The sequence below is a fragment of the Ricinus communis genome, chromosome 2 (assembly GCF_019578655.1).
Source record: "Ricinus communis isolate WT05 ecotype wild-type chromosome 2, ASM1957865v1, whole genome shotgun sequence".
NCBI classification, from domain to species: Eukaryota; Viridiplantae; Streptophyta; class Magnoliopsida; order Malpighiales; family Euphorbiaceae; genus Ricinus; species Ricinus communis.
This window is the reverse complement of record NC_063257.1, coordinates 14,700,269-14,717,940: the sequence shown is the minus strand read 5'-3', so window position 1 is coordinate 14,717,940 and position 17,672 is coordinate 14,700,269. Positions and strand designations below refer to the sequence as shown.

At 32.0% G+C, this 17,672-nt stretch overlaps 1 protein-coding gene across 1 annotated transcript; it reads right to left on the bottom strand.

Annotated features, from left to right (window-relative positions):
- Positions 1 to 16,267: 16,267 nt before the first annotated feature.
- On the bottom strand, positions 16,268 to 17,301 carry LOC8282743. The gene has a single exon (XM_002517673.4). The coding sequence runs from the start codon at positions 17,182 to 17,184 to the stop codon at positions 16,465 to 16,467; it is 720 nt and encodes a 239-aa protein (XP_002517719.2). The 5' UTR covers positions 17,185 to 17,301; the 3' UTR covers positions 16,268 to 16,464.
- Between the last annotated feature and the right edge of the window lie 371 nt (positions 17,302 to 17,672).

The following is a 17,672-nucleotide window of genomic DNA, read 5'->3' as shown; positions in this document are numbered from 1 at the left end:
CGCTCCCTAGCACTACAGAGTCAAACCCGAGGGAGCATTGCAAAGCTATCACCTTGCGTTCGGTGTAAGAATTTGACTGGTTCTTCGCCTTTAATGCGATAAGGATAATACAATCGTGCGGTCGAGCCGGTAAGGAAGGACCGGACCTTGAGATGGTAGAGAATGAGAGAAAGAAAGAAGACAGGCAAAGAGCCTGTATGGGAGCATCGGCCGGTACCATATCCCTGCAAGGTTGAGACAGGGATATGGTGGACAAGCAATACAGTAAGTTTCTTGACTTATTTAAGCGGTTAAAAATTAACTTACCTTTTGTTGAGGCAATTTCACGGGATGCCAAATACGCCAAGTTTTTAAAGGAGATTTTGAGCAACAAGAGGAAGTTGGAGGATCTTGGTCAGTGGTGCTTAATGAGGAGTGTTCAGTATTCTCCGAACAAACGCCACTCAAGCGACGAGATCCAGGGAGTTTTACTATCCCTTGTATGATTGGTGATTTATCAATTAGTGGTGCATTGGCTGATTTAGGAGCCAGTATTAACTTAATGCCCACTAGTTTATTTGCCAAATTAGGGTTGCATGAGCCAAAGCCTACTAGGATGAGTGTTCAATTAGCAGATAGGACTGTTAAAATTCCTAGAGGTATTGTTGAAGATGTACTTGTAAAGGTAGATAAATTTATCTTTCCTGTAGATTTTGTGGTAATGGATATGGAGGGTGATAGCACTGTGCCTCTTATCCTGGGTAGGCCTTTCCTAGCTACATCGAGGGCTGTTATCGATGTAAGCGATGGAAAGCTTAAGCTTAGAGTTAATGATGAGACCATTACCTTTGACCTGGCCACTTCCATGAGACAGTCACTGGACTATGATAATACTGTATGTTCTATTGATGTTATTGATGATGTGGTTGAGTCCCATTTACAAGAAATTTTATGTGCTGACCCTTTGCAAGTAGCATTAGCTGAGGATGAGGAGGAGTTGTCCAATGAGCAAGTGTTGGAGCAACTCGCTGTTTTATTGGCTTCTGAGCTGAGCTTGTCAACTGATCCCTATCTTTTTCTTGACAGGTCTGGGGTGCGGAAAGTAAAGACTTCATTCGAGGACCCACCGGTTTTAGGCTGAAGGAGTTACCGAGCCACTTGGTTTATGCCTTCCTGGATGAAGAGAAGCGCTTACCGGTAATCATAGCGGCCGATCTAACTCCCCGAAGAACAAGCCATGCTGTTGGAAGTTCTAAGGAAGTACAAGAAGGCCTTTGCTTTCAATATAGCCGATATCCCGGGCATAAATCCAAGTTTCTGCTCTCATAAGATTTCATTGGGGGCCAGCCGGCCGTTCACCCTCAAAGACGACTCAATCCGAACATGAAAGAAGTGGTAAAGAAGGAGGTAATTAAACTTCTTGATGCAGGTTTGATATATCCCATTTCCGGCGATTCGTGGGTTAGTCCGAGTTGTACCCAAGAAAGGAGGCATCACAGTGGTAAGGAATGAGAAGGATGAGCTGATCCCGACTCGGACGGTAACAGGCTTTCGAGTTTGCATTGATTACCGTAGGCTTAATGATGCAACTCGGAAGGACCACTTTCCTCTTCCTTTCATTGATCAGATGATTGAACGTTTAGCAGGCCACATGTTTTATTGTTTTCTTGATGGCTTTTCAAGTTACTTTCAGATTCCTATTGCACCGAGGACCAAGAGAAGACTACCTTCACACCGCCCTTATGGGACGTTTGCTTATAGACGGATGCCATTCGGACTGTGCAATGCACCGGCTACATTTCAGCGGTGCATGATGGCTATTTTTGAGGACATGATTGAGGAGTCTATGGAGGTATTTATGGATGACTTCTCTATTTTTGGTAATTCTTTCTCTCTTTGTTTGGCAAACCTTGAGCGCATGTTAGCTAGATGTATTGAGGCTAACTTGGTACTAAACTGGGAAAAATGTCATTTCATGGTAAGAGAGGGGATTGTTTTAGGGCATAAGATCTCTCAGGCTGGGATGGAGGTGGATAGAGCTAAGGTAGAAGTAATATCTAAGCTACCTCCTCCTAGTTCTGTTAAGGCTGTTAGGAGTTTTCTAGGCCATGCAGGGTTTTATAGGAGATTTATTAGAGATTTTTCTAAGATTGCTAGGCCCCTCACTCAATTGTTAGTTAAGGATGTACCTTTTATTTTTGATGATGCATGCATGGCAGCTTTTGAGTTACTGAAGAAACTTCTAACTACAGCCCCAATCATGGTTTCTCCTGATTGGGGGCTGCCTTTTGAACTGATGTGTGATGCTAGTGATTATGCAGTTGGAGCTGTGCTTAGACAGAGGATTGAAAAGAAGTTTCAACCCATTTACTACGCCAGCAAGACCTTGACAGGAGCCCAGGAACACTACACCACCACAGAGAAGGAGTTATTGGCGGTTGTTTACGCCTTCGACAAGTTTAGATCATACCTCGTTCTCTCCAAAACCATTGTCTTCACGGACCACTCGGCATTCAATAAGAAGGTAAAGCCAGAGTAAATTAGATTCGGTGACTTAGTTTTGAAACATACGAGACCTACTATATTCAACCTAAGAGGGAAGTTCATCTAATTGGAAAGGACATATTTGGTGAAGAAAATTATACCTAAGAGTACCACTAAGATATTGGACTTAGAAGGGAACAAGTTTTCTAAGCCAATTAACCTGGATCATCTTAAGAAATACTATATGTAAAAATAATAATAATAGAAAAAATAGCCTATTGATCAGAAAGCCTAAAAAGACTGGTCAAGCAAAAATCAAGCCAATAAGAAAGAAAATAATCAGCTAGAAAATCTGAAATGACTGGCTAATGACAGGAGTTGTATTATGAAAAATTAAAATGTACTCTTCTAGGCCTTTACTAAATGAATAAATTACTTAGAATTTTTATCAAACATATATATATGTTTGTTTATTACGCTATGCACTAACTGAAAGAAAAAACTAAGCTAAAGTCCTACGCAAAAAAATTGAGATATAAAAAAAAAGCATATTTTATATTCTCCTTCTCTTTACATCTGCATTCCTAGATTCAACAGCTGGCTCTCGAGTCCGCTTCAACCTTGCAAATCCATGAGAAGTGACCGAAGCTTTGAAGTTGTCATCCGTGGTCAGATAGCCTTCAGGATCAAAGTTACGCTTTATATCTTGCCAGGGCTAGAGTCTTTCCATCTTATCCAGAAAGTCTTGTCTCAATGGAAAGCCCTCAAACTCAGGAGGGAATTCTAAAATTTATTATTTCTGCTAGTACTAACGGTAAAGTCTTATAGGTGTATAGAAAGTGCATGCCCATAATCCAATTAAAGGTACACATTCACCGTACACCATGAGCGTGACATGTTTGATTCTCTACTAGGTGCAAGTCCAGCAGATAAGTGTGTCTGGAATGCCCTTCATTAAGGAAATCCAGCTATCATGGTCCTACGGGGTAGTAATGGATCGAACCTGCACATGCTTTGGCTCATATTTGTCGATGTTCCATGGGATGGTTAATATCTAAAGCTTCTCGTGCAACCAAATTTGAAAAAAGAAAGAAAAGACAAAAAATAAAGGAAAATAATAAAAAAAGAAAAGCTAAGTTGAAAATCTAAAAGGACGGCTTAGGCAAAATTAAAGTTCACTAAGTCAAAAACCTGAAAGGGTGGCTTAGGCAAAAAGTTAAGACATAAGTCTGCTAAGTCGAAAACCCGAAAGAGTGGCTTAGGCAAAAGTCAAGACAAAATAACAAAAGAAAAAGATATTTGGCTGCTTACTTGTAAGAGAATAAGGCTGCCACCAAACTGTTGATGGGTTTTATACATGTCCAACCCAATTATGGTTTCAGCCATCATCATTGGAACTAGATCTACTTCATTCTCCAACTAATCAATAATGCCAGCAATTCTGATTGTGTCATTTGATGGGCTTGAAAATTTTAAAACAGTTATCTTCGTTCGAGTCACCATCTAGGTCTATTGCTGCTGAGCTGGTGCTAGAAGAGGAAGATGAAGCTTTTGATTTTCCTTTGGAAGAGGCGATTTCCAACAATTGTTTAATCAACTGTAAGAAATCTTCTTCTGTCTGAGCCGCCGCTAGCTTTGGAATAATGAAGGACTTCTGTGCCAAGAAAGTGGTCTGTTCTTTCGGAGGTGGCAAGAAGCTATTTTTTGAAAGGAAATTTTGTACCAACTTTAGTGATAATTTTTCTTGGTGGTTAAATTTGTCCCACCATTTGACTTTGAACCTTCGGGCAAGGATGATTTCTCCATCTGCTGATTGATTGAAATGGAAATACCATACACATACCCAGGGGAGAAAAAGTTTGAACAAAATAGAAGTAACGGGGGAAAACGTCTTTCTATTTTGTTTGGTTTATAGTGGGCTTTGAAAATGTTAAATAGAGGTAGAACTTCTGGAATTATGGTCTCAGGAACATTGCCATAAAAATTCTACCATTGTTTAAACCAATAGGGGATCTTTGAAGTTTGGATTGAGCTTGTATCGAAGTAAAAAAGCCAGGAATGGCTTTGTCCTTCGTTTTGAAGAAGAAAGGTATTAAACCAAGCTTGTTGGTAATCCCAATAGTTGAAAGAAGTGTTTAGGCTTGATGGGTAGGTTCTTTGGAGGGAAGTTGGAAAAGATCTTGATGAGTATAAATCCATTCCCCAATCTGTGGGGTGAAGGATTCTTTGTATGGTGCATGTGGAATATGCGGGGTCTTTATGGTCTTTGTGTGTGACAAGAAGGGCCATACATCAAAGTATTGCAAGTTTTCTAAAAAACTCCATGAGCTCCAAATAGAAGATAAAATTTTGAGCAAAATCTCAGCTCTTCTTGTTGATTCATCTGAATCAGAATTTTCGAATAGTGAGGAAGAGTTTCAAATTGATGAAATCAAAACCTCATCCGAATATTCTGAATCAGATTCTGAAGATATTTCAAAGAATATTAATATGCTCACTAGGGAACAAGAAGCTCTTCTTGAAGCCGTCAAGCATATTAATGACCCCCAAATCCAAAAACAAGTTTTGAAAGAAATCGTAAAAACTGAAACCCTTGTCCCCTCTTCTAGTAAGAACACTTATGATCTTACTATGATTTTGGATAAAGGGAAAAAGCTAAAAAAAACACTCTTCCTATCGTCCAAGAACTTCAGAAAGAAATCAAAGCCATCAAAACAGAGCTCAAAGATTTGAAAGAAAAATAACAAAATGATTCTGTTTTGCTCCAAAGCCTGATTCTCAAACAGAATAGTGATTCTGATTCTGAAGAAGAAAATGATTTTCAAAATCTTGAGGTTTCTGAAAATGTTCCAGAAAACTTCATTAATGTTTTAAAAGAGATTACTTCAAGAAAATATTTGATTCAAATAAAACTCATTTTCCCTGTTGATTTCCAAATAGAAACCATCGCTTTATTTGATACAAGAGCAGAACTTAATTGTATCAATTATGAGCTGGTTCCTAAAAGGTATCATCAAGAAACTAAAGAAAGGTTTACTTCAGCCAATAGTTCAAAGATTAGGATTGCGGGTAAAACTGAAGCTGCAATTCTAAATAATACTATTGCTTTAAAAAATATTTTTATTCTTACAAAGGATTTACAGCAAACAGTTATCTTGGGTACTCCTTTCATCAATTTAATTACTCCTTTCAAAGTAACTACTGCTGGTATTATTTTTAAAGCTAAAGATTCAAAGATTGTTTTTCCTTTTATAGAAAAACCCAAAAAAAGAAATCTCAATCTTATTAAAGCCCACTCAATTTACAATTTTGAGATAAATATAAATAAATAAATATATATATATATATATATATATATATATATATATATATATATATATATATATATATATATATGTATGTATGTATTCATAAAACATAAAAAAAGTTTAACATACGTATTTATTATTTAACTATTGATAAAAAAACTTTCTTGAATATAAGTATTTATCTTTGACATACAAATATTATATTGATATGTAATTTTTATATTTATTATTACTAGTTAATAAATTAGTATCTAATTAATTGTAATTCTAGTCTTAAAAGTAATATTTTAATGATATTTTAAGTTATATTAACTAATAAATTAATTTTCTAATTATATAATGATTCATGATTCTTACAAATATTATATTGATTTTATGTTTAATATTAATTATATCTAATTAATAAGTAAGGATATAAAGATTTTCTGACATATATATTTATTTTGACAAAAACTTTTGTTGCTTGATACGTAAGTATTATATTGTTGTATAATTTCAATATTTATTGTATAATTAATATAACTAATAAGTTATTTTTGTAATTAAAAATGATCCTAAACCTAGAAAATAACATTTTAATTATAATTTTAATATTATATTAACTAATTTTTATATTTATTGAACTAATAAAATTTTTTGAACATTAAAAATTTTATTAAGAAAATATTTTAAATTATTTTTTAAAAATGAAAAGAACTATAAAATATTAAAATTGTATTATATTTTTTCTATAAACTTATTTTATTATATTCAAAATAATAATAACCGTGCAATTCACAGATAAACAACTAGTTTGAATAAATTAATTAGCTGGTACTGAATTATATATTTTATTATAAAAGAATAAAATCCATTTAAGATTTCCTCAATTTCACTTTTAACGAGATTTTTCGAGCCCATTTCTAGATTTAGCGTTTTTAGGCTCATACTAAATTATATATTCTCAAGTATTTAGGCTCACATTGAAATCTCAAAAAGTAATCAATGCTCTAGAACAACTCAAAAAGTATAAAAAAAAAATTGAATTAGAAAGTTGAGCAATCAATATGCAAAAAATTAGCCTTAAATGTGGTTGTTCATATATCATATATGATCAGTGTAGGGGGTATTATAGTGTTTCCCCTTTATATGACCATTACAAAAGGCGGTTAGGACAGATCTTCTCTAACAATTATAAACCAACATTAAATGCACTGTGAGAGCTAATTAGCGATAGAGAACCCTTGTGTCACACCGTGGAGCTTTAAATACAAAATTTTTTGCCGAGAGTGCTAGAGTAATGAGCTAGGCCGCACGTGGGCAAAGTTTAGAGATAAAACAAAACTCACGTGACACCTGACTCTAGTAGAGATTGCTGAGTCGTGGTTGAGATAAGCTTTTTGCGATCATAATTTTTAATTAAATCTAACAGCTAGTAAAACTTGGCTCTGGCTCATTGGCACACAAATTAACCGTTTACAGTTTGCTAACTCAAATAAAAATCGTGATGGCTATATGAGGATCGTGATCGCGATCAACCAATCACGTCCCCTTTCTTGGTCATGATGTCGGTTGCAAATTATTTGTGATTTTGAGTTCTTAATCCTTTAGCCACCTTGCGATCGTAAAATCTTAATAGTGGTCGTGAATTCTTTACTTTGGTCATGATTAAGAGGTAGTTTTATATGCTAGTTTTGGTCGAAAGTATTTATGATGCGGAACCTTCCAAAACTTAAAGTACTATAAGAAAAGTTATGTGTTTAATATTGAATTTCAATGTTATTTAAGTCACATAAGATAGAAAAGGATAAGTTCCATCTTAACTTATGATCCATTTACGATCTTTAGCAAATTAAGTTTACATCAAATTTAACATCAATTTAATTTTGCTTCTATCCTCCTTTGTCAAGTCAAAAAGAGGGGTAGGCAATAAACTGAAGAGAGAAATAAAAAGTAAGAAAATGATGCAAATCAAAAGAGATCAAGATTAAAAAGGAAGATATTAGCATTAAGATTGACATATTACTTTCAAGACATAAGATATGTTGACATATTACTTTCAAGACACAAGATATATGTGACTATCCATCATATGCCAAAATATGAATGCAATAAAAAAAATGAAAGAGATTAACAAAAAAAGAGCTTTTGAGGTCAATATTAGAAGTCTTGAGACTTAAAACAAGTTTTTTTAAAATAAGTTTTTCGAATTACTTAAAACCTTCCTCTAATTTTGAATATCTTTCTTTGTAAAACTTCATTTGAAAATGATATTGTTTACACTTAGAGTGGGCTATGACTTTTATGAGTTCATCATCATAATAGTGTGAAGTATATCATACCTTATTGAAGTTGTCTTTCAAGGCCATGAAGTAAAGATTGATATCTTCTTCTTCTTCTTCTTCTTCACTTAAGGAGCTATCATCTCATGTTGCCTTGTATCCTTTCTTCTTTTCTTTTTTATATTCTTCTTTTTCTTGTCTTTGAAACAATCTGCTTTGATGTGCCATTGCTTTCCATATTCATAGCAAGTCAGATCGTCCTTCTTATCCTTGCTTAGATTGGAGTTGGAGTGAAAGTTTGAAGATGACTTCTTAAAGGATATCTTGTCTTTCCTTTTGTTCTTTATGATCTCCTTCACCTCTCTTGAAAGCTTAATAAGCTTTTCATCCTAATCTCGCTTTCTTCAGACTCACTTGAGCTCTCACTATCTTGTTGACTCTTTGATATACTGATGCGTACTATCTACACACGGCAAAATGCACTGATCGTATCAAGTAATAAAGTGATGAATAAGAGTATCGTTCCACTCGGGACTAATTGTAAATACTATTTTCAATCAATATATTAATGTTTAGCAAAAAGAATGTTGTTTGGATATACTAATATTTCAAAATAAACTAATGTTAAAAACAAAAAGTAAACAATTAGTATATTTATCAAAGACAAAGCCTATTTAGATAATGAATCCCCCTAATAAGTTAAATACTTCATGAATCAAATAACAATTAAATCAAATCTAGAAGTTGAATTAACATTCCACAACATTAGATAAAAATATTTCTCAAGTGATTAAACTCTTAATTCCTAAGAGGAGGGAAATGAATCTCTTCTCAACTCCACTCGCTTAGGTCATGCATTAAGATTAAGGAACTATTAAACTAAAATGATCTTGCAGATTTATCTACAATATCCCAATCAATCCTCAATCTCTAAGATACGATTAATTCATAAATAATTATCTCTAATCAATTTATGAAAATAAATCATAATCAGTACGTCAACTTATCAATTGAAATAGATGATTAAGCAATCAAAAGAATAAAACAACTCATTAGAAAAGACTTATTTACATAAACTTGAATTAATCCATACAATATAAATTAGGGTTCATCAAAACTCAAATAACAAGAAAATTAGTTCCTACAAATTGCAAAGAAATGAAGAATAATGAAAGAAGATCTCAAACTATTCATGGATGAGAAAATAAATGAAAATCTTCAATCTTCAATCTTCAATCTTCAATCTTAAAAAACAAAGGTGGAAATGATGTTCTTCCTTGAATAATAACCAATAAAAACCTAAATAACGAAAAGAAAATAAGTTTTCTAAGTGCTTTTCTCTCTAGAGATGACATAATGATCGAACACCCTTCAAATAGCCCTAAAAGTTCCTTGAATAGTAAATTTTAATGATCCACACGAGTACCACAAGGCCGTGTCACGTTTTTTACTTTTCATAGCTTGAATTCCTCTTCTTGGTCACACGGGAGGGTCACACAGGTGAATAGGCTTCCCATGTAAACCCTATGGAGCTTCGGCCAATATTGACTGGGTGACACAGGAAGGCACATGGTGGTGCCATCTTTCCGTGTGAGCTTCTTTGAAATCTGCATGTTTTGCCAAGCTACAAGGGCGTGTGCTCCCAGTGTCATGATAAAAACTTTCTGCCACTTTGACCATTTCACTCCAAAATGTGACACGGGCAAGTGGCTTCCCGTGTCATGCTTGTGTGGAACTCAATCTTGGATAAAAGTATATTTTCTTTACCCAATTATCATGCCTTTCGATTCCAATCACCTCCTTGACATGTATTATCTTTAAAATGTCTAAAAGAACTAAATACCAAGCTTTAAACATATAAATTAAACTCAATTGAAGATAAAATCAATATAAAATAGAGCTCAATAGTGAGTGCTTTTAGCCCTTACCATATTCTTTTGAGAGAAAATGTTTTCTTTTTCTCCTTACCATTTTCCTCCTCCTTTTCTTGCTCCTCATCCTTCTCTAGAGCCATGTCATGGGTAAGAAAATTTACCAATAAGAACCATTTTGATCCTGATTAGGAGGAAATTTTGTATATATAGAAATTTTCAAGTATTTATGATTCTCAACCTTTCAAGATATAAAGTACTATAAATAATCACTTAATAATGATATTAGTGTATTTCAGTTTAGTTTTCAAGATTTTAGGTCAACATTAGTTATCATTTTCAATTCCTTAGATTATTAACTATTGTTAATTATTTGTTTTAGCTTAGTCATTATGCAAATCCATTTGGTTTACACAATCATGCTTTTTCACTTTAATTTAATAAAATTTTTAAAAATTCAGAAAATATTAAACATTCTAGATACTGTCTTGATTAAAAACAAGTCCAATGCATATTTAACGTCATGAACATCTTTGAAATGGAGGATTCAATTTCTCTTGATCCAACATCTTTCTGAATTTCAAACACAAAGCCTCCATTATTATTGCCGTAATATTACGGAAACCTTGTACTTGGAAACACACCCATTCACCTACACTTGCTTAGCTTCCCAGCGGAACTCGGCTAAAATTCCAATTTATCCTTTAAATTTGAAATTAATGGGCAATTAACTCAGATTTTAAATTTTTTTGACCAATTTATTTGACAATTTAGTATAAATAGTAAATTGAATCTAATCAGAGGATTTACTCAATATAAAACATCTAATTTAATCCTTAAGTTTCATACTAAATGTCAAATTATATAAAAATAAATTTTATATTGAGTTAAAGTAAAATTATTTAATTTTAACGTAATTTATTCATATTATTTAATAAAAATAATTAGATAATGTTTTTAATTAAAAATTTTAAATTAAATTATATTATCAAACTCGTATATAATTATGCTTTAAAAAAATAAAATAAAATCTTAGATTCTAGCAATATTTAATTTAGTTTTAATAAAAATAATAATTTAATTAGTATGTACTCAGTCTTAGATCTTCATCCAATGATTATATAATAATATAGAAAATCTAAAAAGATATTTCAAATAAATTTTGATAATATTAAATAAAATAATTTTATAAATGTTTAGCGTTTCTTTGTGGTAAATTTCAGATATAGTTTGAGACTGAAAAATTATTAAGCTATTACTTTTCCATTAGAAAATAAGACTAAATATTGCTATATTTAAGATTTTGTTCTAAATTTATAAAAGTATAATTTTATATGAGTTTGGTAATAATAATTAATTTAAGTTCTTAATCCAAAATATTATTTAATTATTTTTATTAGATAATTAAAGTAAATTATATTAGAATTAAATAATTTTACTTTAACTCGATAAAAAGTTATTTTATAAAATTTGATATTTAGTATGAAGTTTAAAAATTAAATTGAACTTTTTGTATTAACTAATTAATTTAATTGGGGTGAATTGGCCACTTTTTGTCAAGTTGTTGGATAAATTAATTATAAAAATTAAAATATAAACTAATTACCCACTAGCTCTAAGTTCGGGAGAAAATTGGCATTTTAACCAGTAGAATTCTGACTGCTACACCTTTTGCCTTTCTCCTGTAATAATAAGATCCCTTCAGTGTGATCTACCCAAAAGACCCAATCGAATTTTTTATTATTATCCACTCACCATTTCATTCCCCATACTCTACACTTGAAACTTTCTTCTACTTGCACTCCTAATCGTCTTCACATTATTAACATTAACAACACCCTTATTTAAACTTATCAGTAGATTGAACTGCCGTGTGTCTCCTACATGCACCCTCAAACAATCCCATAGCAGCGGGCGTGAACTCTCTCAGCCATTCCAAGTCTCTTCTTCGCTAAGGATCTTACACAGTTGGCAACCAAAGTAACCAAATAATCTTGATAATTCTGGTATCGACAGGACAACCAATTCGATGATCATAAAGAATAGACTACTTAGACCCGCTCAATCCTCTAGTTGCTTCCGCGAATTCAAAATCAATGTGCAAAAAAAATTTTAAAAGAACCGATTTGCAATAATGTGCAAAAAATGTTTTAAAAGAACCAATTTGCAATAGTCTTTTTTATTGGGTACTGAATATGACGAATTTTTGTTGTATATTTGGGTAGGCTTATTGAAGGTTTATTTTTTCGGCTTAATTTAGGGATTTATGGTTTTTAAAACACCGCATTCTGCTTTTGTGACTATTTTACAGTATTCTTTGAACACTTGTCATCTATAATGCCATGTTAGCACACTTGATTTGCATGTTGTGGTAAGTGGTTTCGAGCACGCATTCAAGTTTCTCTAGCAACTATGACACTATAAGACTTTTCAACTTAATCAATAACACGCTAACTAGTCACAGATATTATCGTGGAGAAAGGGGATCATCACCTGGGTAATTTTTTTGGGACACTTTTACTAATTGAATAGCGTTTCTAGATTCCATAAGAAAGTTTCGCCATATCCAGATATGAATCGCGAAACCAACTTTCTTATTTGTGTATCTCTATTTTTAATTTAATTGTTTAAGGCTATTTCCTCTAAACACGACATTTATAATTCTACAATCAATCACTTCAGTATGTGAGGTCCACCTAAATCTAGTTCATTTTAGTTAGACCTAATTCCATTTATATTATTAGCCTAAGTTAACTACTTAATTATGCACAAGAAAACCCACCTAGTCTAATTTAATTACAAGTTATGCTTTTCATTACCAAATTCTTACCCTAAGTGGACTAATTTTTTGTATGCTAAGGCCCAACTCAATTTTCTAATTCTAAGCGAATTCATTGATTAACTTTAATTATAACAAAGCCCATTAAATCTAAATAAGTTTTAAATTTAGGTCCGAATTACTAATAATTGATTTAATGAACAATAATTTATATGCAAAATCCAATTTTAAGCTTATGTCTAGATATCTAATTTTAATTTACAATCAAACATTAATTATTTGACATTCATCTATCAAAATAAAGCAGAAAATAAAGAAAGCAGTAAATTTAAATTATTACAACTATTCTTACAATTAATTAACTTGAAAAATGACTAATCTAAATCCAAAATGACAAAAAGGACAATAAGGCTCGAAAATCACAAAACAGGATAAATTTGGTAAAAGTATCGACGAGTAACATCACAAAGCCAGTTGGCTCAATGCACGGCTGATCGACTATGCATTGGGTCGATCGACTCTACACTTTTGTTCAAAGCCAATTTTGGTTGTTTTAGCACTCCAATCCCGAAACTCCAACTTTACATGCATGGAATAGATAAAACAAGGTTAATATATGTTCAAGGCACGAAAATAACATATAAAATAACCAAATTTTCAGATAAAAATGCATTAAAACAAATAAAAAGAAATCTACAGTGAGCAAATACCTAAAGATGACAACTTCTAAAAAGCATAAACATTAGGTTAATCATATGATATTAATAAAACTTAGATCTAATCATGCAAACATAGGTGAATTATTATCAAAGAAAATCTAACATGTTAATCTATTCATTAATAGTATAGGATTATTATATTCTAAACCTAAAAACACAAAAGTTATCAGATCTAAAACACAAGAAATATGCATATCATAGAAACATGCAAATCATGCTAAATCTAATTCTAACACATATAACACAAAAAATAATAATCATTGAAAGAAACTACAAAATCCTAGCATGTTTCTAATAACATAAAGATTAAAAAAAGTAATAAAGAAATTAGAGAAGAAGAGAAGAAAGATGATATGGATGTTTTAAAATCCTCATGTTGTCACTGTATTATGCAGATCCTCAAGTCTCACGTGATGAGAAGGAGGTTGAAGTGAAAATAGGATAGGAATCTATAATGTTTAAAGCTTTTGTATTTGATTATTGAGAGTGTATGTATTGCTGAAAACCTATTATTGTTCTAGTGAAAATTACCAACCTTACGCTCAAGGGCATCCTATTCTATTTATAGGGAAAGATTTAGTAAATCTTAAGAGCTTTCGATATATGTTTTCAACTTTTAATGAATATCTATAATTAAAAAATTTAAATTTTGAACTTAGTAGGAGAATTTTTTAATAAATACTGATTTAATTTATTAAAAATCTATAAAATTTAAATATTTATCAATAAAATGTTCTAGAAAATGTATTTTTGGCGTTTTATATTAAAAAAGGATAGTAAAACGACATAGGATCGACAATTCAGAGCCCATGGAGTTGTGCTGAGCGGATCAGCTCTATGTGCAACAAATTCGGCTATACGCAAAGTCGCTTGGCTCGGGGAGCAAAAACTTTGAAGAAATTGTGATTTGGTCCCTAAACTTCCAAAATTCATAATTTCACCCTTCATACTTAATCTTTTCTATCAATTAAGTCCAAATAGATTTCAAAGAGTTTTTTTTGGTTCAATTATCCAAATCATAATTGGATTTGGTCGTCCTCAGTCTCTCGAGACTCGAGAAAAGCAGTAACTTTTATTATCGGATTTTTCATAATTCCTCGATATCTAAATCCGAAAAAATTGATGCTGACACACACGTTATAGTAAAAGCAAATTGAAATTTTATATGGTCGAAAATAACTAGTTTAAATGACTTATAGAAAGTAAGAAAAATTCAGATGGGCACATGACTAAATTGGAAAAACTCATGGAGCCACATAAGTATTTCGCCTTTAAAAAATTGCACGAATCTTAAACAATAATTTAAATATCTCATGGTTTTAGCATACCTGCAATCCTGTAATCTTAATCTCACACCTGAAAGGCTAGAAATACTGAAAAGAAACTGGCCTTTTACTTAGCCTATGATCCTTTTCCCCACTTTATTTTTTTGGTTAAATGGAGATGCTGCGAATTTTTGTTCCTACTCTAGCAAATTTATGATTCCACTCTAGCCCATCAAATTAAAAAGAACAAAATAATAAAATAAAAAATTCTTAATAAGAGTAAAAGGTAGATGGAGAATTAATGCATGATGAAGAAGCAGAATCACTGCCTAAATTCAATGCGAGACCATGTGGTCACGTGTAGGGACTCCTAAAGTGAACACCATTATGGAATTACTAATTAATGCTTAACCAGCTCCAAGATTTTTTAACTCATAATTTAATTGAGTATTAATTAATGTTTGACTTTTCTTTATTTATATTAAATTTCACATACTTAGAGACAAGGCCCAATGGTGATGGTGTGCCAAGGCATTTCTTACATTATAGTAACATTATAGAATGAATTTTTGAATATTGGTAATCCAAGATCTGTTTGACCATGCGCAAACTCATAGAGTTCAAGAAATATACAATATATTTGAATAAGTTTTTCTCAATTGCTTAAAATTCCATTAAAGTAACAACAACTTCGGGACTATTTACTACTTTTTTTCTTTTCTTTTAATTAAATTTTAGTATTATATTATATATAGTTACTTTCTTGAAATTAAAAAAATAATTTTGCTTACAATTTAAGTAATTTATCTCTTTATGAATACATTTTCATACTCTATCGTTTAATATTTACTTCTTAAACTAATTAGAGATACTAAAATTCATTCTGAAGTTGTTTTTAGAGTTTTAAAATCTCGAGTTCAAGTAAATTGAAACTAATTAATAAAAAATATAACTACCTCTTAAATGGTAGCACAAAAATTTAATAGGAAGCAAATTTATATGATTTTTTAAAATTAAGCCTCGATTTAATATTCCACATAAGTCACTATTGTTAAATCTTTGCATTTTTTGAAAAATTCCGATATAAGAAGAATAGATTTTGTTAAGAGTTTCTTTAATATAAGTTCCGTTTCCCTATATTTTTTTTCTTTCTCTCTTTGTCATTGTTATTTTCTAATTGCTAGCAATTCAATATTGTAAAATTGCTAATTTCCTCTTCTCCTTTAATGTGACATGAAATTTTGTATTTATTTATACATATTATTGCACTTATATCGTAATGAAATGAAAATGGGAGATATTAATTTACAGCAAATTGAAAGCCAAAAAGAAAGAAAACTGAATAAGTCTTAGTTGATGATTTCATCAATTAATCACAAGAGAAGGTCTTAAATATTATTTCTGAACCCTTCACACAAAAATAAAAACTAAAAGGAAAAGAAAGAAAAATCATATTTCTTACAAAAGCATTATATTCCACTTTATACACATCCAACTATTTATGTAAAAACTTGTGAAATTTACCAGTGCTGAATTACATTCCTAAAAAAGAAAAGTAAAATTAATACAACAGAGTTCACCAAAAATCATTGCATAATAAATTTCTTGGAAGAAAGTAACTTTAGAAAAAATAAAGTAAAAAGAAAAATGATAAAATTTCATTCATTCAAGAAACAATTAATATAAGCAAGCCACTTGTTTCATCAGCTGGTAACAGCTGAGCTGATCATCAAGAACCAGTTCATTGATACATGGAAAAAGTTCAACAAAATTATATTACATTATGAACTTCTGACCATTAAACATCTCTAAGCAATACCTTGATCATGGATGCATAGAAACCCCGAGACCTAGCACTGGCTCCGCGGCCGCCATTCCCGAAGCACAACGTCGAAACAGGAGATTCACATTCGTGTTCATGATCCTCATCCTGCTGTTGCACCATTCTCGATGACTCAAAAGATTTTCTGGGACTGGATATCCCACAGCGAATTCGACCCCTTGAAACTGTTACTGGTGAAGATGGAACAGAATAAGATGTTGATGCGATCCTCGACGAGAAAGAAGAAGAAGAAGTAGATGAAGAATTAGAAGAGGAAGCAGGAGAAGCAGGGAAGGCTGTTTTTCTTGTAGAAGCTGTACGCTTGGGGAAGATAGAGTTGAAGAGATTATTAGGTCTGGAGTGCTTTCTGGTTTTGGGTTTTGGTTTGGGACTGCTGTTATAGAAGTAGGAAGGTGGTGGAGTTAGAGGAGGAAGAGGGTTTTCCCTAAAATGGTTAATCTTAGGAGTGCCTGGTTGAGATTCCCAAGTGAATGGAACTGCAACAGCAGACCCTCCATGATAATCTTCTATGGAGAACTTGGGCTTGGCCATGGAGATCATACCCTTTTGGCTTGTTAGTTGCTTTGAGAACAACTTGTCATCATTTTGTTTCTTGATTTTCAGGGTTTTCCTTGGAAGGTTTGAGCTACTTGCAAGCATTTTATTTGAGCTGGCTGGGTTATGAGGATAGGACATATCACAATACAAATACAGTAGATGAGTGGAGCTTAAGCTAAGCAAGGATTAGTTGCTATCATGGAATAAAATTTCTAAGACTTGAAGCTTTAGTATCTGAATGGTTCAGTTTATGTTCTTGATGTATAAATAGTAGTCATTTTCAATAATATTTTAGCCAATCACATTATATGATGCCATCAGTAATTAGATAATCCATTAATGTGAGAAACAAATTCTTGTAACATTAATGTTGGTCTCTATTTTCATATTAGATCTGAAAAGTACCCTAAGTATTTGACTTATAATTGATAAAGTTCTTAAACATGAGATGGGTTATATATATATATCAGATCTAAATGCTATGATGAGGATGGGACCTGGGCTTCAGTCTGTTTCATTTTATCTGTCATCCAAGGTAATTTCATGAGGATAAAAGAAATTATTAAGTAGTCTTAATTTAAAATAGTCTAAAATAATTTCATGAGAGTTAAAGAATTTATTAGATA

Coding starts and splice junctions, on each gene's coding strand:
- LOC8282743 (XM_002517673.4), bottom strand. CDS start 17,184: ATGTCCTATCCTCATAACCCAGCCAGCTCAAATAAAATGCTTGCAAGT.